The 26,346-nt window shown below is 32.8% G+C and overlaps 1 protein-coding gene across 3 annotated transcripts in view; it reads right to left on the bottom strand.

The window, feature by feature from the left end:
• LOC133202767 (disintegrin and metalloproteinase domain-containing protein 12-like) overlaps positions 1-23,695 on the bottom strand; it is a 33,107-nt gene extending 9,412 nt beyond the window's left edge. For 2 of the 3 annotated variants that reach the window (XM_061338645.1, XM_061338647.1), the window contains exons 1-13: positions 23,582-23,695; positions 22,651-22,754; positions 17,384-17,463; positions 10,314-10,392; positions 8,876-8,958; positions 6,248-6,366; positions 5,712-5,788; positions 5,450-5,533; positions 5,136-5,207; positions 3,451-3,617; positions 1,717-1,807; positions 596-732; positions 5-176 (exon numbers count right to left, since the gene is read on the bottom strand). In XM_061338645.1, coding sequence (XP_061194629.1) covers positions 5-176; positions 596-732; positions 1,717-1,807; positions 3,451-3,617; positions 5,136-5,207; positions 5,450-5,533; positions 5,712-5,788; positions 6,248-6,366; positions 8,876-8,958; positions 10,314-10,392; positions 17,384-17,463; positions 22,651-22,754; positions 23,582-23,642 — 1,326 coding nt within the window. In that variant the 5' untranslated portion in view covers positions 23,643-23,695. Of the gene's footprint in view, positions 1-4; positions 177-595; positions 733-1,716; positions 1,808-2,204; positions 2,290-3,450; positions 3,618-5,135; positions 5,208-5,449; positions 5,534-5,711; positions 5,789-6,247; positions 6,367-8,875; positions 8,959-10,313; positions 10,393-17,383; positions 17,464-22,650; positions 22,755-23,581 lie in introns of all 3 variants that reach the window. The other variant, XM_061338648.1, reaches the window with a different exon arrangement.
• Between the last annotated feature and the right edge of the window lie 2,651 nt (positions 23,696-26,346).

The following is a 26,346-nucleotide window of genomic DNA, read 5'->3' as shown; positions in this document are numbered from 1 at the left end:
ATACCCCTTTTATTCCGCAGTCACATTCCTCCCCCGGCTCTACGAAGCCGTTCCCACAGACGGGGCCCTCAAACAACTTGTCTGGCTTGTTCTTCAGGCAGTAGTCCATACCGATCTCAAAATTCTCCGCCAGAGCAATCTGGGAACACGAGGACCACTTAGTGGGCGGGGAAATACTGAAACAGAGAATACATATCAACTTACTCTAATATTTGATATGAAGTTAATATTGAAGATTTCTATTTAAATCCTTTCTCAACTCAAAGAGAATTGATGGTGGAAATCTACTTCCATTTCCCTTCAAAATCAACCCAAGAAAAAGACATGTACATGTATAGAACCTCTGTCAACTGTTATTTATAAAAGTACAAAGAACATTGTTTGGGCTTTATTTTAAAAAAATGAAATTATAGATCATTACACTATAGTAAAAGGCTCAAGTTGCTCCTAAAACAAACATAGACAAATGGGAAGAGCCAATCTTTGCTCAGGAAAGCTCGACTGAGATCTTGGCTCAGATAAAAATTGTTTTCCATACAGTCATCTGATTCTCAGCTGTTCTATTCTTGACCAAAATCTTAATTTTGACACTTACCCTGCTTGTGTAGGAGCCATTATACACTTGTCATCAGGACATTTACAAAAGGAGTAGTTATCATGAGCCATTCCCAGATTGTGTCCAAGCTCGTGGGCCACAGTGGTGGCTACCTGGATCAGGCGATTGTTTACATCCTGTCAGGTAAACAAATAATTAAAACAGGTAAACAAATCATTGGAACAGGTAAAATTTACCTACTGATACATCTCACATTACCAAAAGCATTATTGTATACTTGTATATCATTATACATAACATGAACATCCCAAGCTACAATCATTCTATATACTGAATAACTTTTAAATTATAAATTTTATAGTATATTGAAGACTTTATCCTGAATGATATTGTACTAGTCTTTCTTAATTCATATTAATAGTTTAAATGATAGAAGAAACATTTTTCACTAAAGCAGATATTTCACAGATGCTTGATGATTACTGTATACAGCTTTGATTTCTGACTTGTTTTCATCATGTTTAATTTCAACTTTTTCTTCAAGATTTATTTACACTTGAATTAACATTTTTCAGTCACTATTGTTTAAATTCGTGTATATATCATTCTTATTTTTTTTCATCTGTTTCATTTTCAGAGTTTTGTGGAATCTCAAATTATATGAAACTGCAACAAAAATAAAGCTATTTACAGTATGTGTGGCATACATAATTGAATTAAAACAGTTACAGCAGTGATACCAAGAAAGGTTAATAATGTGTAGTACTGGATCAATTGAAACATGTCTTACATGTTCAGCTTGTCATGCACATGGAGGTGTATAATAAAACAGTAAAAAATTTAAGATTAATCAAAGAGTACCTCCTTTGCTGGATTTGACAACCCTAATACATTTTATGCAATTTTCATTCAAGTAGTGTATGTGCATCTAAATGTGGAATAGATATGTTACTATGATAAGAATAAAAGTAATATTACATGCATTGTTATATATCAACAACAAACATGCATATGTCTATCATAATTCATTTACAATATTTAACAGTTGCATTCTAATGATACCTAAAAGTACATTAGAAACTCATTCTGTAAAGCAAAATTGTTCAGAGCCGAGTTGCCGGGGAGGGTTTTAGTGACTTTTAAAAAAAACAAATAACTACCGCATCAGATACCACACCACCAGAAGAGCTAAATGTACATATAGTGTTAACAAAAGCTCTCCCCAGTATGTTATCAGTAAACTGCTGGCCACTACAACAAAACAAGCAAGTAAATGTGTTAATGTTCACACGACACACAAAGTGACAAGACATGTGACTGCATAAGATGCCAGGTTCTGTCTTAAAGCAAAAATTCCTTTAAAAACTTCTGATCTACATTTGTTTGGTTAATTTCCTTTATAATCCTTGGAAAAGTTTTGAGAACCTTTTCACATCTAGATACTACTTATGCATTCACTGATTAAAAATTAAAAAGAGAGTGATTATTATGTTAACACCTGCCGGAAAAGCAGGTAAAGGTTCTCATTATGCATGTGTCTATTTTTATAAAAGTACACAGCTAGCAAGGAAACAGTATCAAAACACTGGCATTTTCTCCAATCAATGTTGTCTTGTCAACGTAAATGAAAAAGTGCATCTCTGTTTACCGTGGATATGCCTGCGGAGTACTTATGGGTGCAGATTGAAGCTTTCATTGCTTTGCCTACCACGCCGTCATTAAAGGGCATGCCACTGAAATGTACTCATAGCTTTAACCACTAGCTAACACTCTGGCTTATGGCTTACACATGAACTTTACTTATCTCCTGAATGATTAATGAGAAGACAAAAACTAAAGCAAAGAAAAAAACCTAATTATCTGCCAATTGAATGTACTTTTAACGACAATATGCAGTTGCATGTCATGGATAGACATGTAATCAATGTGTGCAGAGTTTTACGTGGCTTAATTTGAATTTTCATTTAATCATAAACATTTAAACTGCTTTCTCATTCAAGGGTTAGAACCTAGACCTTTTGCTTGACAAAAGTTTATTAATTATACAATTTAATTCTAATTGTAAAGTGCCATGTGATTGGGTAGAAAATTTACTTTATATCGTATAAAAATTGTACATGTATTGCCTATGTCACAATGACTTGTGTCAAAAAAATATCAATCCGTCTGATGTTACAATAAAATTTTGTACAATTCTAAGTCATTTTTTAAGAGTAATTGTCTGACTTTTTACACCATTTTGTGGTTTATACAGTGTAAACTGTCCTATCCAGGTTATACATTTGTTGTCTAAATTCTGTGGGGTAGTTTTCTTCCATTGGTTTGCACTTTCTCTTTACATTCTAATATACAGTCACTGACTTGATAAGAATTATAAAAAAACCCATTTACTTTATATATATATTTTTAATGGAGAAAGAGGATAGTGTGGATAGCATCTTGCTACAAAACAAAAAACTATCAGTGAAAAAAATTAGATCTTCTTTGTTTGAGCTTAATACCAATTCCTTTAATTAAAATATCAACTTCTTCATTATATAATAGTCAGAAACTTTTACACAAAGACACTGGACAGATGCATGAATTGCAGACTCTTTTTCTCCCAGGAGATGTCTGCATATGCATACAAGCTGTGCCCCCAATTACCATGGCATAAGCTCTGTTTGAATTTTGTTAAAAATGTTTTTGAAATGAATCTGCATTTCTAAACTTATTGTCAATAAATTAAACATATTTTGAGTATCCTAAACACTTCATATTAAAATTTTAAAAATGCTGAAATGTGTACTCACTAAAAAAAATAATATTTAAACAAATGAATATATGATACATTCTACTTTTCTTCTCTGTATTTAATTGACTGAATTGCAGTAGATGACTCTATGAGAACTTACGTGATCAGCTGGGCATTGTCATTTTCATATTTAGGGTTGATGCTATATTTTCTATAGTTGAGGAACTCCTCCAGTGTGTTATTAGCCTGAGATGTGATTCGGATCTTGTCCGTCGTCCAGATTTCTACTCCCACCAGAGCAATGTAGATGTTCAAAGGGTTATAGAGCTAAAATTGGGTAAGAGAAATTATATCAACAAAGCATACAATAATGAGGCTAGGCACAGCACTGCATTTTCTATCAACATTTCATACGCTCCTAAAGACAGGTATATCGTTATGTTTACCAAATAAAATCTATTCTCCAATTTCAATTTGAAGAATTAGAAGATTATGTTACATTGTATTTGATACATTTATTTTAATTCATTATTGACTTTCAATCTATAAAAATTATCATAAATAATTTGAAGGATATTTAGTTCTTGTGTCCAAGATTCACATTTTGAACTACTTCTGTTCATTAAGATGGAATGTAAATTGAATTATAGCAGAGACAAACAGGACAAATGGCTTTAAAATGTCAATGTAATGTTCATGTCTGAACAATTTCCATCCAAAAACTTTTTTTAGTCTGTTCTATTACATAAGCTGAAAAAACTCTACAATGAATTTAGCCATGATTCATAGACAAATAATGAAATTTTATTTGCAGTGATAAGGCAGTACATGTATTGACCTTTTCAGCTATACTGATATCATCCATCTATAAGGATTCCATTAAAATATCAACTTTAAATATTGCAGTTAGAGACTAACTACACCACTGTATTGCATAATGTATATTTGCATCTCATTGATCAAGTTCCTTGAGTTATAGAGTACTCAGACCTAAAAACAAATACTTATCATCACTTTAAACTCGTGTGACATTGAGGATACTTCTCTGTACCATTCACAACTGGCATGTGACACAAGGTCACCGGAGGTCAAACCTGAATGAACTTATCAGACACTCCAGGAAGAGAAGTGGAAGGTAATTGACAGAAGTGCATTCTGAATTTAATTACTTCACTTCAGCTACTTCTCAGTTGAGAATTTGAGAATGATAATACAAGTCCTCAAGTTAATCCAGTGAGTAAATTCAGTCAATTTTTAATTACCCCTGGCCAGAAGGAAAACAAAAATGCCTTTAGTCCCCAAACAGTGAAACCAAAGGGGACTAAAGGTTTCCTTTCCATCTGTCAATCTGTCAGTCTGTCCCACTTGGTTTTATGGACCTTTTTTGTAGACACTTGCATATATTCAGCTGATTTTGGGTATGTGTCTTAATTTTGGTATGATGAGTTAAAGATCATGTTTGCATTTGATTTCTGAAGGAATTACAGCCCACACCAATAGGGCACTTGCACATGCAAAACTCTCAGAATGCTTCTTAACTAAATAGTCATGTCTAGCAAGAAACCTATGCGTATTAATGACTCTGAATAAATGTTTTAAACTTTTTGTCTGTCACATTTGTCAAGAGCAATGTTAAAAGGTGTGAAGTTTGATAATATTTCTCAAGTTGTCAGCGATTTGCACAGCACTGTTGTCAAGATGTGAATCAATGAAATGTTTCTAGTTATATGATTCACACTGCTAAGTGCAATGTCTGTTATAAATTAAATATATTGGACATAACAATTTCTTCCTCATTTGTAATTCTAAAATATCTGAGAGTTGAATTGGTAAACTCTGACATACCTTGCTAACAATATTCACAATGTCTTTAGCTCTTTGAATGACCATGCTATCCTGTCGACTGTACGTACGGTACTGAAAAGATGAAAAAAGAGTGAATTAAATGTTCTGTACAAACATCATGCAAAATACCATAACTTTCTCTTAAAGGAATCATAAAGAGGCACAAGTATTTTACACTCCGTCTGATGTTAGTTCATCATTTATTTCTTTGAAAATGAAATCATGAAATAAGCATATTAAAAGTGACTACCAAAAGAAAAAAGCAGAATTGATATAAAGAATTGAATGAAGAATGTAACACAGGTTAGGAATACCAGTCTTTGGTCCGTAACGATGTACATCTCTACAAACCGGGCATTATTATTACTGTCATAGGGACCACGAATTTCTCGTCGGACCTACAATGACAGATTTCAATTATCAAATGCAAAAGACACAAACAAGAGTGGTACAAAAGCATTCTATTATAAAGTTAGCTCAAAATTAGACAATGGAGAAGACCATCGTTATATATTCAATATGTATCCTTAGAACATTTCCAAATTATTATTTAAAATGTTTCCTTGGAGAACTTACTCTATGAAAGACATCTTTGGTATGTAAATAATTTAATGTTGCATTTGCATGCAAACTGGAATGTTTTAATTTGTCACCTAAAATAGAGAAAAAATTAATCAGAAAATCATTTCCTTATCATGGTAAATGTTACAATTGCATATATATCTATGATAAATTTTACACATCTGAGAAAAAAAATCTTGAAACATTGCTACAAGGCAATTTCAACATTCAAATCACCTCATAAATCAAATATGAATGGAAAATATTTTGATTCTCTGTATATTAGTCAAATATAACATGATTTACTGATATATAAGTTTTTGCAGTATATGTCAAATCTTTAACGAAAGCATGAAATTTTTTGACATTCATATAAATTTTGCAATATTCCATGTCTGAGGGCAACACTGAGCATGGGAATTTGGAATTTTTGCAAATTCACTTACACTCCAAAATACAACAAAGTTGAAAAAAGCCATAGATATGCAGTATTTTCATTATTTCTTGCATACACTTTGATTAATGTAACCAGACTTGATATAAAGACAAACCTCTTCTCTGGAATGGAGTGGGTCGATCATCGGGTTCTATATACAGTTTGTGACGTCCCCGACCATACTCTCGAGAAGGGTCAATATGATAAGAGACTCTCCCATCTGATATCAAGCCCCTGTAGAAAATAAGAAAACATCAGTTAAGAATTGGGATCTCAACATAACTAGCCTGAAAATGACATTAGGAACATTTCTGTGGCAAAAAGATTTTTTAGGTAAAAATACAATTGACTGGTATATGTCTAAGCCATGTAAACTTTTATCAACAAATAAAAAAAAATAGATTTTTACTTAGACTTTAAATAATAAAATGAAACATTTCCCCTGGGTCAAAAAAGAATGATTTTACAGCATACTGAGCAAAGTGTTTGGAAACAAACTACTTTTTAGCTTTTCATATTATACATGTATCACACTTCAATAAAGAAGAAACCTTTCATCTTTTTTTCTATAAATAAATGATAATTATAATATCAATATCTCTTTTAAATCGAAATACACTAATACAGTCATGATAACCCCCCTAAAGGAGTTATCTCCCTTTGCATTAAATTCTTAGTAGATTATCTCCCTTGAAGTAGTCATTAGAACACTAATTATCAATTTTAAAACTCTTATCAAAACTCAGAATCCCCGAACCCCTGTAAGAGATTTCATCTTGTGTCTATCTGTTCTCAATCATGCCATAAACTAATCCATCTATGTCTACAAATGAGATACAAATCTTATCAAGGCTCCCTGATGTCCAAACATAATACAAATCTTTGTCTGATATATATATATACACATATAACCCAATGTCTGTTTTCATTTACAGGTTATTTCTCTTCCTAGGCTGCCATGACCCATCTTTCATCACCAGGGTGAAAATGCTGACCAATCTCTTCACAATCTGAAGCTTAAGCTACATGTTTATTTGTTTCCTCTTGATGGAGTGAGAAAAAGCCAGATAGGAAACACATTTAACTATATTTCCTTTTCTCAGTTTGTGTTTTCCCCTCCAGGAGATGTTTCTTTATATCAATAAAAGATCAAACAAAAGTGGAGGCATTAAGAGCATCCTACCCAGGAAATCATTTGAGGTCAGATAGGTCGGCTAATACCTCTTTAATTAGCTAGTATGGTCTCCATATACTTTCTTTGATTCTGATATTCCATGATATACATTATTTTATAATAAATATTTTTTAAAAAGTCTTAGAACAAAGTACTTTTATCATAAACAAACAAGACGCTCTCCCTCACACTTAACAAAGACCTTGAAAATATATCATAAAAAGCAATCTCAAATACCTACCTATCTAAAAGTCTTACAAGAAAAACACACTTAATAAGCCTCTGACAGCCTAGCCTGTACAGAGAGATGGGGCTATTTCACTGTTTTATCCTAGAATTGAAAAAGTTTTTTTTTTAAATACATGTGCAATTTGAGTTGGATTTAGGCATATTCAAGTATTATCTGTTCTTTAAAAAATGAAAATAATGCAAATTTTTGAAAAACAACAGAAAAATTAAAACTTGCAGAGTTGGCAGCTCTATGCAGGTTGATGCTGTGTTTTTTTATTTTTAGACATTTCTTGCTTATATCATTCATTGCTGCATCTGACATGCAGTGGGAGTGCACAACTGTGGAGACTACACATGGCAATATGCAATGTCTGAAGAACTAATTAAACAAATAACCTCTCCGTGGATTTACTAGAATTGCCCAACTGTCTCTGTCTTGAATATTCAATGTTTTGTATGTGTGATACCTGCTTTCATTTTCAATGCACCTCCATTTCATGCAAATATTATGACTGAAAGATGCAAATATCACAAGACTTGTGTACCTCTAAACAGAGATGAATCAATATAGACAAGGCAAAAATAAGAGAACTCTCTGAGGAATAAATCAATTAGAAGTCACGGGATCTAGTGATTTCAACTCTAATTATGTTATGCCAACAGTAATTACAATGGCTTCTGAATCATTTACAATACTGTACAAATGTATTCACTGAAAATTGCTATATTGTCCTTCTCACATTTTCTTTTTTTAATCTACTCACTCTATAAATTAAATAAATACATTTTGCATGACAGACACATATCATAGGTGTCAGAAGCAAATTGAAAGTGGGGTGGCTAATTGAAAGTGGGGGGGGGGGGGGGGGCTAAACCAATGAAAAAAGGTAAGCCCCAATTTTCAATGCCTATATTAAGTCTATCTTTGCAAAAAAAGTGGGGGAGCTAAGCCCCCCTAGCCCCCCCTGTTCCGATGCCTATGCATTTCATAATTGTTTTCTTGATTTCCGTGTGATAATTGGTATGTTATTGAACGTAAATTTACAAATTAAAATAATTCCAAAAATAGTATGTAAATAAATATATTAATTTCTACATTTTTTAAAAATGTTAATTTAGGGTTGGTTCTAAAGAATATAGCACATTTAATAAATATATTTATGATGCAAGACACTTAGCTAAATGTGTGCACCAAAGGTAGGTGATTAAAATGTTTTTGAAAAATTTGACACGACTGCATAATTCCCCCCTCCAATGCCCCACCCTCTGAAAATTGACAATTTATAAAGTAAACATCACTTTTTTTAATTGTTTAAGCTTCTCAAGTAATGTCCTCACCTTATCCCATCACAGGTGCTAACAGCTACTATGGAATGTTGAAACCCACGGAGTGAACCATGGTAAAAACAGTGAGAAGACTCCTGCAAAAGATTAACTTTTTTTTTGATAATATTAAGACTCCATATCTTTATTTTTATGCCCCCGGATCGAAAGATCCCAGGGGTATATTGTTTTTGTCCTGTCTGTCTGTTTGTCTGTTTATCTGTTTGTCTGTTTGTCCGTTTGTCTGTTTGTCTGTCTGTCTGTTGTCAACTTTAACCTTGCCCATAACTTTTGATTGGTTGGAGCTATGACTTTCATATTTCACATGTGTATTCCTTGTGACAAGACCTTTCTTTGGGTACCATCATATTTGACCTTTTGACCTTGACCTTGGAGTTTGACCCACTTTTGCAAAATTTTATGAGACTGTAACCTTGGCCATAGCTTCTGAACAGTTGGTGCTTGGGGTTTCAAACTTCACATGTGTATTCTTTGTGACAAGGCCTTCCTCTGGATACTGACAACTTTGACCTTTTGACCTTGACCTTGGAGTTTGACCTACTTTTGAAAAACTTTAACCTTGGCCATAACTTTTGAATGGTTGGAGCTAGGGCTTTCATACTTCACATATGTAATCCTTGCGACAAGACCTTCCTTTGGATACCAACCACCACTTTGACCTTTTGACCTTGACCTAGGAGTTTGACCTACTTTTGAAAAACTTTAACCTTGGCCATAACTTTTGAATTGTTGATGCTAGGGCTTTCATACTTCACATATGTAATCCTTGTGACAAGATCTTCCTTTGGATACCAACCACTTTGACCTTGACCTTGACGTTTGACTTTTATTTAAAAAACTTTAACCTTCGCCATAACTTTTGAACAGTTGTATCTAGGTCTTTCAAATTTCACAGGTGTATTCCTCGAGACAAGACCTTTCTTTGGGTATCAACATTTTTTGTCTTTTGGCCTGGATTTTGACTTGCATTTGAAGAAACTTTAACCTTCGCCATAAGCTGCCATACGGGGGCATCAGTGTTTCACAAACACATCTTGTTCTTTCTAGAAATCCAGGAATTTTAACCTTGCCAGGAAATAAGTATTAGTCCATGTGTACCAAAAATGTCTGAGCATTGATGATTGAAGTACAGTAAAATGAACATGCTTATAATGAATTCAAGCTTACAGCAATGATTTTCATTCCTAGAGGTTTTAAAACGTATCGTGAAATTAACAGATACATGTATAACGAATTACATTTATAATGAAGCAAAACTGTTCATCCCTGGCACTTTGCTATCAGCGTGTTTTACTGTGCATGTGTACCAACGAAAGGTATTCAATTTTCACCTTTACAGTTTACTACATCATTTCAAAGTTTATCAATTTTAATACAAATAATACACAAAATTTAACACTGCCTACTTCATTTTATTCATTTAGATACATACCTCTATATTAGGCTTGTGTATAGTATATCTGTGTGCATCATGAAATTTCTTTTCTATGAAATTCTTTGAAAATAAATACCTACAAAATAAATAAATAAAGATTTAATTATTCCATACATATTACCACATAAATGTTTCGAGCAGATGAACAATTTTTATGCCCCCGGATTGAAAGATCCCAGGGGTATATTGTTTTTGTCCTGTCTGTCTGTTTGTCTGTCTGTCTGTTGTCAACTTTAACCTAGCCCATAACTATTGCGCTGTCAAGTGTAAGGCTTTAATATTTGACATGAGTGTTCATTATGACAAGACCTTTCCATTGGTACAGAAATTTTTGATCATGCGACCTCAACTGTGACCTTTGACCTACATTTGAAAAACTTTAACATTGGCCATAACTATTGCACTGTAGTCTACGTCCCACTCCAGAATTGTGTTACCATGGGGGGCATAGTGTTTCACAAACACATCTTGTTTTCAATAAAAAAAATAAAGCTGCTACTTTACTAAAAAAATATCTTTATTATAAATCTCAAAACAATAAAGAATCGCTGACTGAAAAATACTGATAAGTAAATGCGTTCATATACATGACAGCTAGCCCCTGGCAGTGCTGCTGCCATAATCAAATGTCATAAATAAAGAATATTTCTCAAAAAAAAGGAGGGGGGATCACATTATTCAATTTTAAAATTTTTTTATATCAGTAATGTAATAATTGAACAGGTGTTTATGAGATGACACCTGCATAGGCAGAAACTATTAAATTAAAGAACAAAGACCCTGACAGATGCAAGGGAAACCAAGAGTTCAGAGCTTGGTTAGTGTTCATTAAGATTCACACATTCTAGTAAGTATCCCGGCTCTGTCTTTAAATTATGCATGCTAGAAGCCATAATGGACAGGCCAGTGAAAAAGTCACATCTCTGGCTAAATCAATACACGAGCCTCCTTCTATTAACCTAATTTAGTTGCCCCAAGTCATTATTTAATTTCCACACTATCAGTATCTAGACCTTAATAAATGTTTATGTGGCGTATCTAAAACAAAAGAGCCTTATAAAAATCCAGCTGCCCTGAATGCACTACGATACCTTTTTGTGGTTCAATAACATAGAAAATGGTTCGATAACAAAGAAAATGTGTCAGGAATCTTTAAATATTTCTAGGCAATGCCCTCCCTAATGATTCAACAGACAAATAAATCTGTGATGAAGGGATAATCTCTCTCTCCTGTTATGTAAACAAATGTCTGTACTTCAGCTAGAACTAGACTAAATGATGATGCCCTGTCATTCAGCAACAGAGAAGTCATCACAGATCATAGCTTTAACAGCTTCTCATGCTAAACCTTCCTCTCAGCTGTTCTGTGGGGGAGATCTGTTTTTCTCATTATGAACAGATATAATAGGCTTATTGATATACCGGTATAGATATATAGGCTTATTGATATATTTTATTTTCCTTCTTAAAGATTTTTTTCATATTATTCCATTGTTTTAGAAATATAATGCACGTTTTTTTTTTTGATTAGCAGTATTTAAACTAAGATAAATAAGAAATACTTTTTAAGCATCTCCAGAAGTTCATTGAATTCTACACAAATTAAACCATATTCTTTCTTAAGTGTCAATATATCATCTCAACTCCGCTGGGATAATGACAGCCATATATATAAGTACCCATCTGATGTGGTATTGTCAATAATATATATACTAGCAGGTATGTTTCAATCTCAGCAAAGACTGGAAAAATAATTTAGAAGAGATTGGAATATTGAAGTCATTTGAATGGGACTATATACACAGAATATAAGTTTGAGTTAATATCCCTTAGCATTTGGGGTCATAGTACTTGTCTTGTATATTCTGTATACAAATTCAAATATAGTTCTGTATCACTCCAGCAAAATATTTTTTTTCTCTCCTTTTTTCACTATGAAAGAATTTCATCCACATGTTTGAGAAATCAACTAATGCAGTAATTGGATGAATGATGATCAGAAACTTAATATGAAAAAATAATCTAATATTTACTTTAAATCAATAACACACCCAGTTTTTGATTTGCTCATAATATTACTGGAGAACAGCTGTTATGCTGTAGTTTTTTCTTCAAAATTTTTTTGTTATGTTTAAGATGAAAAAGATACAAAAAATTCTATATAAACAGATGAAACTACACCAGACAATCTGTTTGTCTTGCTTTTCGAAGTTAGATAATCTACTATGGCATCTACAGGGAAAAACCTGAAGCTTATCAAACTTAAACACTACCATCTCCTGCATACTGACAATGGCCTGTTTCACAAATGCCCAAGAAAAAAATTAAATATACCCAAATGCTCTGTTTTCTAATAACAAGAACACTTGATGTTACATGTATATGTGTTTCTATTTCTATTCAGAATTCACATATTTTCATATTCCGAGTGACATTTGCAGAGAAGTTTATGCTATTATACACGACACATTAATTACGACTGGCCTGACACATATATAAATATTCATATCATTGTGATCATTCCTATGCATGTTATGGCCACTAAAAATAGCTCATCACAAAAGTTTTACCCCTACGCCAGCATAATGTTTTGTGACTCTCATACAATCACAAGTTGTATACATGACTGAGCTCATTAACTGTATGTACACATTCAAATTTTTAAGAGCATGTTCATCCTCCCTCCTTCCTCTTCAGCATCCATTGTATGTCCTTGAGGGACTGTTCGGCTTAATTGTTACTAGACATCTTACAGAAGATGACTGGCCAAAAGTTTCCTGCCTTAATCACAGATGGGGGTTATATGCTTTCTGGGTTAATAACCTTTTGGGTGACCTAACCAATCTTAGATCATTTTATCTCCTTTAAGTGAATTATACTGCATCAATGGAGATCTGAATTTAATCCCTTCAATGATGCTTCACTTCATTTTATGAATGGTTCATCTTCTTTATCTATATGTACTCAGTTTCCTTGAGCAAAGCATACAGTGGCATTTCCTCTCCAATGCAGAAAATATACATCCAGGCTATCAGTAACAGTGTATCCATGCATTTTGAATTGGTATATAAATTACAATACCATGTCATGTGAATAGATATTAAGTCACAGTGTTAAAATTTTTGAATTATAGACTTCCAATTTTAACATAAAATGAAGAGACTATGTTGAAAATCTTAATTTACAAACCTGAACTCTATCCTACTACTGAAAACATGGGTTTTTACTTGCCCATATTTTGATCACTTTATAATATAGGCTTTCCTGGGTTTTTCATGCCTGGATCATAAGGCCAAAGGATCATCAAACCTTGTCAGTTAATGCCAGATGCCTCTAAGGGAAGGTGTGTCACAACTTAAAAGTAGGTCACTGTAACCTTATTTTGAAGTTTATTGGCTGTACATGCAGTCAAATTATTTTTGGGTAGCATCTTGCACTGTATGATACCTAGAATCATCAAACCTTGTAATTTGCAGATCTTGAGGAAAGTGTGTTGTGACTTGAAAGTAGGTTTCTGTGACCTCATTTTGGGATTTTCTGGCTGTACATAAGTAACATAACCCAAAACTGTATGCATCCATGCCAGTATTAGGATGCAGAATTTATTCAGTAAATTATATAAAAATACCACTAAAACCAGATTCCATACATGGACCAGAAACTAGCAACTTATAACTCAGTTAATTAATATCATTCACATGCCTATTTTTCTAGAATCCTGAGAGATGGACTAATATTACAATGGATTAAATGATTTATCCTTGTCAAAAACAATTCAATTCTGTCATGGTCTGTTTGCCTGCATTTTGGATAATACTTTGCAGTATCTTTTTTCTTCTGCACAATTTACTACAAATGATTTGATGAACCAATTTTACACTGCAATAGATCAATTGTAATCTTCTCAATTTATTTAGGTTTTTTCTTCTACTTCATCAGAGCAAACATACAAGTACCCTCCTTATAACCTATATATACCACACAAAATACAATCAAATCATACTTAAAGGTCTACTGTAGCATTTGGGCGAAAATGGCATGAAGTTTCTGCCAAGTCATCAAATTTCTGAAGCTCTGTTACATGAAGCTTTATTGATGTTCTCAATCATTGCTTCTGATACAAATATTTACAAAATAGCCAAGTCCAATAGAGAGCCTTCAGAGACAAATATGCTTTGAACGAACAGTGAATTTCAATGATCAGAGACATTATCTAGATTTAGACATGGGTTTTGTTTTATTTATGTACTTTAGTTAGGTAGTTCAATGACTTTATTGATCATATTATGAAGGGAAAATAGTGTGTATTGTTTTCCTTTGAGAAACCAAATACACAAGTTTCACAGATGAAAGCTTCTAGACAAATACAACACTACCAGAAACATGATTGCATATTCCTGATTTTATTGATACTGACATGAATAATGATGATTTGATAATCTAATTCCTAGATACCTTTCTCCATTCTAATCTCTAGCTGCCTGAATTTTAATCTCTCACAGTTATCATCATTGTACCCTCTAGGGACTAATTTAAAGGCAATAATTTCAAGCATTACACCTTGCTGCATCAAAATCTTCCATTTTTTATACAATATTTTTGTTCTCTGATCAACAATTTACACTGATGTTTTGATTCAACTGTAGACTCTATGTCTTCACCATGGACAAGATTACAAAATATGCCTCATACAATATTCAATTCCCATCTCTAATTAAAGCACAGTTGAACAGTATGGATAAGCATGGAGAGGTTGACCTTTAGGTTCCATATCGTCTCCCCTTGAGGCCCCGCAGACAGACAGAGGCTTATATAACCACAGACATCAAGAATAATCTCATTTCTTAATAAGCATATACCATTAATGCATTGACCTACATGTTTATACAATTGGATACCATATCATTATGTAGTGCTGATGACTTTGTGAACTAGGAGACCAGCTATAGGGATATAATCATGTGATTCAGATGGTGGCATTTGATACGTTAGGGTGCAAGTGATAGCAATATCTTAAGAGAAAGAGTCAAAAGTCTCAAAGTCCAGCATGTTTTTTTACCACAAAGAACCCTAAGATACCACAAAGAAACCACAAGGAAGTTGACCCCAAGGATACCACAAGGTACCCCAGGGATTAGTATGACTCAAAGTCTGCATGCATCCAAAAACTTGAAAACATGTCAGCTATAAGTTGCAGTAATTCCATACTCATAAACTGTAACACTTTGAAATAATGCTTTAAGCATGAAAAGCACACTTATGAGTGGATCTAAGAAAAAGTACACTCGATCAACATTACATTGCTGTATTAATGAAGACACATGCATTGTACATAATTAGATGTGTGTTGTGCACAATCACATCCCTTTCTTTAAGCCTCAAAATTTCCTTTTTTCTCTTCCTCTCAAATATCAGAACAAATGTTTAAGGATTGTGATTTCCTGTCATACGATCTTTTCTAACTTGCTTGCACTGTGTAATTTATTTCATGGTCAATGCTCATGAAACACAACTTGACATAATTTTTCTACAACTGAACAGTCCCAGAAGAAAAGAAAACACTGCTCCAACTGAGCTTGACTGAAGTGCCAGAGAAACATCTCTAGTTAATTGTGTGATACCTTCTTGACTTATCACTGAAGCAACAAGAAAAACATTAAAATCAGCTGTTTCGTGTATTCCCCAGTAGTTAAAGTTAACATAAAACATGTTCAAAATGACATGGCTTCCTTCCTTCCAATTCCAGGCCTCTTTATACTCATTTTTCATTCATACTTGACTAACATTTAAAAGATGGGCACAATTTTTTTTTCAGGTTTACAACATTTATAATAGCAGGCTGTATTTATGTAGGTTGTTAGGCATAAGAAATGAAAAAAAATATTTCAAATATTGCATGCAGAAGTTATGAAAACTTTCTTCTCGTTAATTCATTTCTTTGATAAACCCACACTTCCTGCATTTTTCTTTCTTTCTTTTCTTTTTTGTAGATCTAAACTGCGTTTTTCATTTCTTGCAGACTAAGCAAACAAGTTAAAAAATCATAAAATATGTGATTCTCATCATGTGCATGGTAAACAGATTACATCCATGTTATAATAGATGCGAAATAATGCATAAAAACAGCCAGTAAACATGGAACCCATACATCAAAGGAATCTTCATCAAACTGTCAATAACGTGATAACAATTCTGTCTAAATTCAACAAGACTATTTGCAGGACACGTTATGAGTGTCAAATATGGTCAGCAATGCAATGGAGATTTATTACCCGATCTGCTCAATCAGGCATCAGAATTTAATTACAGTGGACTGTATTTTTTTGTGGCCGCCACAAATCTACCGCCTCTGGTTACGGTTACAATTAACAACTTGATAAAGGATGCTGGGTGCCATTGTTCCTATTTTAACTGATCACATCGATGCACACCATTCAGGTGGATCAATCTTTTGTATCGATTTCTAACAAGTTTACGAGTACTACCTGTCACAATGAGGAGAAAAATATTCAGTATTTCTCGTTTCTTTTCATGTTGACAGAATATTAAAGAGCGGGGATACTTGTGGACCAGTTAATGAGCTATTTGATAGATCTGGCGGTTAATAATTCATCATTAGATCTTCCTGTTTTACAGTAAAATCGGTGTGAAATCTCCTGACTTGATATATATGATACCCAGGGTGCATATAGCAGTAGTATAGGCAAACATATCAACATTCCAATATCTGCAGAGGTCTTTGTCCTTTGCAAAAGGTACTTCCATGAACAGCAGGAACAGCAAAAAGAGGCAAACCACTTCAACACTCAACATGTTATATACTGTGAAATCACTAATTTTCATGGGAGTTTAATTTTCAATGTTAATTTGTAGTAAGAAAAATCCCATGAATTCATGTCTTCCACAAAATGTAACATTTCAAAGATAAAGCAACTTTACATTTCTTCAACTACAAACTCAAATCCCAAAGAAGCTATATTTTTTTGCAAACCAACTATTGCTTGTAAAATTGCTACATTTTAGGTTTTTTTTAATTACATGGGTGGATTACAAAATGGAGTTCTTACCTATTGACTGTTAAGTCTATAAGGAAATGTCTGTTGTATGCTTGAAAATATAGTGTGACATCTTTAAGGTGGGTACCATTCTGAAAAGAAGATAGTTACCATTAAATAGAGGTTTAACACATAAAATGATGGGAGCCATTAATACTGTATACAATGCATACAAGTTGGCGATGATGACATTCAGTGATAATGATCAGGTATGAAATTGAGCAAATAGCTTATAGTAATATTCAAAGGCCCCTGATTGACCTCAGGAGACCTTAATATTAAGCCATAAGCATGAAATTTTGTGGAATTTAAAGCATAAAATCCAAAAAAACTATTAAACAATCAATATGCTCATGTAAGAAGTACTGCATGTATCACAGTTTACACATGTTTTTTATCTTGAAGTAAGAATCATTACCCCCTCCCTCATTCATCACAAACACAGTGGGGCACATCTATAACTCAATGACCATACTGATATTTAATATTGATTGATGGATGGGATAATGCAGATTGAGCTTGTACAAGGACAAATAACTGAAGTAACTCAATCAAAGGTGACAACTGGATTTGACACACAGAATGTAACCTTGTAATGGTGAGTTACAATGGATTACAGTGAATGTAATTTTACAATATACATGCAGTTGAACTTAATTGTAACACAAATATCTCCAATACCAGTGATATGTTGAAATGATTTGGCAGTCCAAACCACTTTTTCTTTATGTTTTTTACCCTTATTATCTCAAATTCTCAGATATCTCAATGTTTTATTCTCGGTTCCATCAAGGTCGAGATAACAAGGTTTGACTGTATTGCAAGAGCTGTAATTTCATAATGCATAAAAAATGAACTAATGAAAAAACTCAACATTTCCATTCAAAAATGGCATTCACCCCCAACACATACATTCCTAATCAATATTGATTGTACTAATGATAACATTAATAGATAAAAATCCTTAAAGTTCTCAATCAACCATTTCATAGATCTATCAGAAAGGTTAACAAAGGTTATAGAACAGGAATGTACATTTAATTGGTATCTTTCAACTTGTGATTTTTTTTAATATACGGATCTTTTTTAAGAGCTGTCTAGACATGTGGTTAATATGATGATATGGACGTACAATAATGGACCATCATATTCACTATGAACCAGATCTCGCTGTCCGATATTCAGCCAAAGTGAATTGATTTACCATGTTTGCTCTCATTGATGTAAGGAAAATGGAAACTTCTGTAGCCATTGACAGACAAATTGTAGCCATTATTATGTTCTCCTGAGCCAAAATTAACATGCTGACCAAGTATAGGATTCTTACAATAGAATCTACATGATCAAAAAGTAAATTCACAAAATTAACTGAACCAAAATACTTTTTTTTTTCTTTTTTTTTTAAATCTAGTATAACCTTGTTTACCAGCTCTTCCTGAAACGCTACTCTATTAAAGATACAATATATATACACTGCACACACATTAATGATTTTTTCCTTCCTAAGTAGCTTTACCATATCAAAATAAAGAATCAGAGGGGGAAAAAAAACTTGAAAAAAAACTGTTCTGGTTAAAAAGTTAATAAATAATATTTTTAAATACAACAATATACCAATTTTTTAATGTATGAAGATGATCCAGTTTGCTGACATCTCAAAGAAAGTATAATATGGTATTCTTGTTGGTGAAACAGATTACGGTAAATATTTTTATCACAAAAAAAAACTCCAAGGGCCAAAGCCTAAATTTTTCAAGGACCACACTTCCTAGATAAATATTGATGGTCCATTTATTAGCAAACTCTCCCATCAGACCAGAGGAGAAATACATCATGTCAGTCCTGTGTGAGACAGGGTTAAATTTCCCTGGGGGGTTAATCTATGGTCAAAGGCATCCATGACAACAGATCCTTATTGGTGAAAAAACTCATTATCTTGGGCTGACAGCATATGGAGAAAGGGGTAATTATACAAACTGTCATTTTTTTATGTTGGGAAAAAAATACTCTCCTTTTAATAATAATAATTAAAGAAAAAAGAATCTGCACTTTTAATGAATTCTTACTACTTAAATTCAATATCTAGTTTGCATTCTTAAAGGTTAATTGTGACCTTGAGTTATATATTTATTTCTAAAACTTTGAACCATGTGCCTATTAAATAAAGATCAAAGGCATTATTGAAATATCGCTTTTTAATTCATTTAAGAAGAGCTTGATTAAAGGCAGCATGGCATCCCCCCAATGTTACACAATAAAGCGATGCATCTGGAGATTATATAGGTACGTATTTTATCTACACAGAGAGCCATAAATCACATTATGAAAACTCCCCGTTTTATTTACGTGTATCATGGCAATTTTTTTGATACACTGACAAAGATAAGGTTTACTAGCTAGAAGCAATTCTGAGTCACAAAGAGATCTGAAATAATTCATCATAACTTCTCCTATTCTATTGGTCACTGAGTCTAAAAAATAGATGTTTGTTTGTTAACGTACATATGGCAGTATAAGAGGGGCATTGCTCTCTAAAACAACATAACTATATTCATGGCTGCAAGCAATGCACATGACCAATATGACAAATCAAGGGTTTGGTCATCAAATCTGATTGTGTGGAAAAAACCCTTTTTGTTTACACTTGTTGCATATTCAAAATTAATCAAATATAAATGGTATATTATGTAACGCTGTCCCAGATAACTCTGGGTGCAATATGGGCTACTACATTGTATTTACTAATGGTTGATGATGTTATGTAATACATAATCATATTCTGAATACCTAATAAAGTAGGATAATCATCTTATTTCAGTTATTTGGAATGAATTTCGGGCCACACCAAGTTAACCTGGGCAAACTCTGTTACTTACACATCGAATAATTCATTATAAATCCACACCATAGTAATGAAATATATGGATATAATGAACATTATTCAAGCTCAAAAGTCCATTAAACAATACAAAATAGGAGCAGAGCAAACACAGACCAAAACTCCAAAACATCAGAGGTGGGATCAGCTGCCATGGAGGAGTGAGCATCCCCTGCCAACCAGTCACACCCACCGTGTGCTCCTTGTCATGATCGGGAAATAACGGAAAAATCCGTCGACAATTCAGTGTGTAAATAATGGCCTAACAATTAGTATGAAAAATGTCAGTCAGCATTTGACTCAATGAAAAATTGTATTTGCTGACAAGGTCATATTGTATCGACCATAGAACTTTTGAAATGATGACTTTAAACAAGACTGCTGATATTCTTGTTTCATCAACTTGTTTGTCAATAATTTACCTCATCTTAGAAATTGTACGTACGTAGAACATGCTCTTGTGTATTGAATCAAATGAGAGATATAAACCCCGTATCCAGATGAAAAGGTATATTACTCCATAAGTAAGGGAAGTTGACGATTGAAAAGTTAAAGTCATCATGTTTATCATAAAGCTTGGTTGCTAGATTACCATTAACATCTTTTTCAAGTAAAATATCCAAATATGAAACAGATGTGTCAGACTCTGTGGTATCTTTTATCTCAAGCTCACGGGATATATCGTATCTATATGAGAATGGAAATAACCATTGTTAATAAATATTGCATACTATGAACAAAAAATTTGGATGCACGGATCGGTAATTTTTTTGGGCATATATTTGGTTGTTAATGATGCATACATCATATCTCTGAAATATTAAGAAATTGTTTAACTTTCCATAATGTTTCTTTTTTTCCCTTATAGCTTTATTCACCCTAATAATTCTAAATAATTTTTTATGATTTTTAGGACATTTAATATACAAAAAAATGTTGGTTTATATCATCAGTCCTTAATCCAGAATTGAATACACAATCTAGATTACATGTTGCGAGTACAAAGTAAATCCAGGTTAATATCAAATAGGATGAACGGCCAATAACAACTTTATGCAGTAAAGCATCTATTGAAAGATCTATATGTTATCATGGTGATTGATTTAATATACATGTAGTTCTAAAAATACAAGTTCCAATATGGGAGGCAATAAGTAACAGATTTAACAGAATGGAAGCATGTATGTATCATGAACCTTGCAGTAAACATGAGTACATATGAACAGATTGTGACATCAAAACAGCTGATCTATATCATACCACAAGTTCAGTCACTCATGAATGACTTTTATAAATGCATATTATTAAACGATTCATCATTTGATCATTACTGATATTTATAAGTAATATGTAAAGTAAACTAGTGTTAGAAAGTGATAAAATTGATTCTTGAGTTTGTTTATAGGACTAACATTTGCAACATCACTCTATAAAACCTATAAAAGAGCAAATAGGCATTTCCCTTCTAAATGAAGCAACATAGTATGTTTTATGAATTTAAGTTTTAAAAAAAAAGATATACACTGTGGTTCATAAAAAAAATAAAACAATGGAATATAAATTACACTTTCTTGAGATAGAAGATTGGATGTAAATGGGCTTACAGTTAGAACATAAAATACACATTAAATACTGTACAGGTCAATTGCCAACAGCTTTTCATCTGATAAGCGTTATAAAAGGTTAAATTGTTAATGCAGTTTTTCATAGACTTGTGAGAGCAAAATCAAAATCTTTAAACAAAAATTTTTTCGATGTAACCTGTCTGTGGCCTTCAGAGATATTTTTCTGACAAAACCATCAAAAATGATAATTTTTATGGCTCTTTTTTAGCAGCTGATTATGCTACATCTCCCTGCAACAATTACTCTGTCACTCAAATACAACTAAATGCATTTTCTGGTTTATTTCTAAAATTCTTTGTATAATATACTCTCTGCCTTATTTCATTTTTTTTTTATTTCAAATAACGCATTTGAAGAAGAGAAATAAAAAATATTAAATATCGGACTGCTCAGAAGCTGAACAAATTATGTAGCAGGGTGTGTTTAATGTTTATCATAACATACAAAGCCCCCCAAAAAGATTTATCTTGTTTTTCATCAATAAATAGTTGCTTATTAGCTTTGAAGTATATACACCACCATTTCAAATTTCAACTAACCTCTGATTAAATATTAAACCATCCAAAATGTTCCAAAAACAACACTGATGTGGCATGCACAAACAATTCAAACATATCCTATATGTATACTTGTTAAAGGTTAAAACTCAAAATTAAAACATAACGACTTCTTTTCAAGCTCAGTACCCAACCATTATACTGTAATAGCATCTTAATAGTTAGTTAATACCATTAAGATGTGTTTTAAAGTCAATTTACAGCTATGTGGTCACAAACCTTAATGTGAGTGGTTTCCCTTGGCAATCTATTGTGGTAGAACACCGGTTTTATTACTTGAAAACGCCTTTTGTCTGGCAAATTTCGCTTAACTAAATTATCACCTACAAAAAAAGAAATAAGGTGAAAGCATGACTTATTATGAACCGATTGTCAATCACTCCCAAAATCTAGTAATGCAATATTTAGTAGCTTGCTAATTGTAATAAATGCTGCATGCATTCAACGTCTAATCTTAATAAAGCTTGTAACCTCATACAGATGTACATAAAACTAAAACCTAAATTTTTTTTATAAATATACACCACATTTGTGTTATATTGGTGGGAATATAATGCTGCAAACTTTATCTTCTGTAATTAGCTTGTTAAGTTGTCAAAATAACATGTACTTTACATTACGAAACATTTTTCCCCCCAAATTAAGCTTTACTACAGAAAATCCCTCTACGCTAGATCTATTTATTAGCAACTTAGAAATTGGGTCACAGTACTTCTTCTTTATGGAGTATTTCAAAAATAATAAGCATGTATTTAAATGTAATTTTTTATTTTACTCAAATCTGCAGTCAAAAATCAACTCAATACCATACTAGATTCTATATCAATCAAATTATAATATGGTATAAATACTGAATAATAAAAGCAATATTACAAGCACCGAATGATGATTTTTAAAATAACAGTTCATATAGAGAATATTATTTTATTTTCCCTTCCTATCCAGGACAAATTACCTCTACAATTTCATTAAAAATTGACATTTGTTTTAATAAGACAACTGTTTTAATGAGTCATAATTATGAAAACAATCCCTGTGCATATATCTATTTCATTGCTTTGTGAATGGGATGGGTTCATCTACATATTCTCAGTGGAATAACTTGCCTCAAAAACAAAAAATAAGGTGAAAGTGTTTAAATTTTGGTTACCTAAAACTGAGACCAATTGTAGAATATCCAATAACAAAACAAAAATGGCATGTTTCCCCATCCTCTTTCTCGACCATCTTCTCTTTTTCACTACAAAGTAACTTGTGAGGTAAACGAAAAAGATAAATAGGTCATGAAAGGAAACGAACAGAGGTTTTCCGAATGGAACATGCATTTTTGGAATGTGTAATTCCAAAAACGAAAAGAGATGAGTTTTTTTGCACGATCCCGATGTTTTTAATCATGTTAATAAACTTGAGGATTGCAGCATGGTAGCTTATTTGAAAAAAATATCAATAAATACAGTCAGGTATATAACGTTACATGTCTAAAAATATCAACATGAAGGACTGCAAACAATAGTATTGTTTCGCCGCCTATCTAGATCCATGAAAGTAATAATGTTCCTTTCTTTCTGAATTTAAATACATACTTGTATCAATTTTCATAAAAAATTACTTAGAATACCCATCCCACATGAAACAAAAGTACATGTGTTTTGTGTTTGTTGTTTGATATCATCATCATTTTTACAGGCATATATTGTTACTAAGCAAATTCACACCAAAGCTTGTTTTGTTTCTTTACTGGGGGGGGGGGGGGGTATGCTTACAGACCAATATACACCAAAATATTCATTTTATGACCAATTTCAAATGAGATTACAACTACAATCTACATGTAAATGAATCAGATATAGTCAATTTTAGATCAGTAGCAAGACAGAAAGATTAAGATGTCAACTGTTCATATCTTATTCTATGACTTTTTCAAAATCACATTTATTAATTGACATTGATATTGGTATTAGAGTTGTTAATTAATTACTAGTGAAGTCTACTTGGCATTTTAATTTTAAAAGATCAGAGAAATTGCTAACTGTTGAATTACATTTCTGTAAAATATCGGCGGGGATTGAGAGTTAGCATTCGCAGTTCTATGAAATGAATTTAATTTTATTTTCTCTTCTAAGAAGGGAGAGTGGGAATATCTAGAAATTACTGATCTAGTATACATCTTAAAATCTTTCCTTAAATATATGCCGTTTCAATTTCAATAGTTTCCAGTGGTGCGTTTTCCCTGCAGTACCCAAATTAATACAAGAGCATTTTCATAGTCTAATTTAAAGCAAATATTTTGTGGATTAATAAATCTCAAGTACATGCTCGTGTTTCTTTAACGGACATCTATGTAAAATAAAATAAAATTAAAACAGTTGCAATCGAGTATCAATGGCAGGCACGTAGAATCGGGGGGGGGGGGGGGGGGGCTGTCCACTTTTTTCCAGACATAAATATTTCTATAGGAAATGTTCATTGAAATCCGGTTGCCCCCCCCCCCCCTTTTGGTTGCAGTATTGTCAAATGAGGGTAATATAAGGGGAATGCAGTGTTTGAGTGAAAAAATGGTACTAAAAGCTAAAAGAAGATGGAACCTACCTCCCCCCCCCCCCCACACACACACACACACGAAATAGGATTTCCGAGTTTGCACAATTTCCCCCCCCTTTTTTTTTTGTTTGCTTGTCAAGTTTTTTCAGGTAAGTTGAAATTTTTTTCCTCGGGTTGCCCCCCCCCCTTTCAAAAACGATGCTACGTCACTGAATGGATACAGGTAATATGATAGAGCAGGTCCTGGGGTTTAATTTTTATAAAAATAATCCACCAACTAAATCTTTATTCTTGTGGCAGACCCGTAGAGAGCAATTTCAGTTGAAGGAGGGGCACTAGCTGGTAGAAGAAGAGAAATTGACAATTGTAAAACACTTGTTTTCTATTGTTTAGTATACATTGGCAAAATCATCAGGAGACCCGCCTCATGTGCCCCATTAAAGGAGATAATAATAAATATTCCATAACACCATACACCCTATTAATTTTTAACCTCAAAATCCTATATTTTAACACTGGAATATTAAATAGTTTTTCCATCTCACTCCCTTGAGCCAGATTAAAAATATATCCAAATCGGGTTCGCGATGTAAAATTATGGCGAAAACGAGGCTCTTGACTGGATCGCGGCAAAATTGCAAGACTTTGTTATTACAAATATGCCTATTTTACGCAATGTGAACAAAATTTGGTGCAGTTCTATGATGAATACATGGTAATTACTGAATAGTTATTTAAGTAAAATGGAAGTCAAATGATGTTAAAGCGCTTCAGATGCGTTGTCGTTAATGTTTTTGTTTTGCAATGTGGAGTGGTGAATATTTAACGCCATTACGAATTTATTCCGAATCGACTCTGCCGTCCTAAGTAAGCACTCTTTAGAAATTACATGTGCAGATTAAATATATACATAGAGGAATTTTTGTTTATCATGCATGTATTTATAATTATACGTAACGAGTCAAATTCGATGAAGTACTGGGATAAAGACTAGATTAATTAAGCCATTATGATTTATTTAAGATATAAGAAAAATTTGATGTTGCATTTGCAGTCCTTTAAATGTGATTTTATGAGGGAATAAATTTTGATGTTGGGGCCAGTAGAAATGCAAGATGTAGTGGCCCATTTTGCTAGCAAAGAATTGAACTCCGAATTACAAAGCTTTTCATTTTGTTGTCATAAATGTTTTAGCAGTCAGACAATATTTAAGTTGGAATTAGACTAACAGTAAGTAGATAGCTACAGATTATTTATGATACAAACAATGTAATGGTAATGCTCTAAGGTTCATGAAATCAATCATTTGTTGCAATTCCCACAAGGTAATCGATTAATTAATTATTAAAATGCTTCTTAGTCATTTTTGAATGA

Source organism: Saccostrea echinata, unplaced genomic scaffold, assembly GCF_033153115.1.
Source record: "Saccostrea echinata isolate AGI-Se365-2 ecotype Australia unplaced genomic scaffold, CSIRO_AGI_Sech_v1 ptg000047l, whole genome shotgun sequence".
Lineage (NCBI taxonomy): Eukaryota > Metazoa > Mollusca > Bivalvia > Ostreida > Ostreidae > Saccostrea > Saccostrea echinata.
The sequence above is the reverse complement of the archived record's forward strand: the minus strand, read 5'-3'. Positions and strand labels throughout refer to the sequence as shown.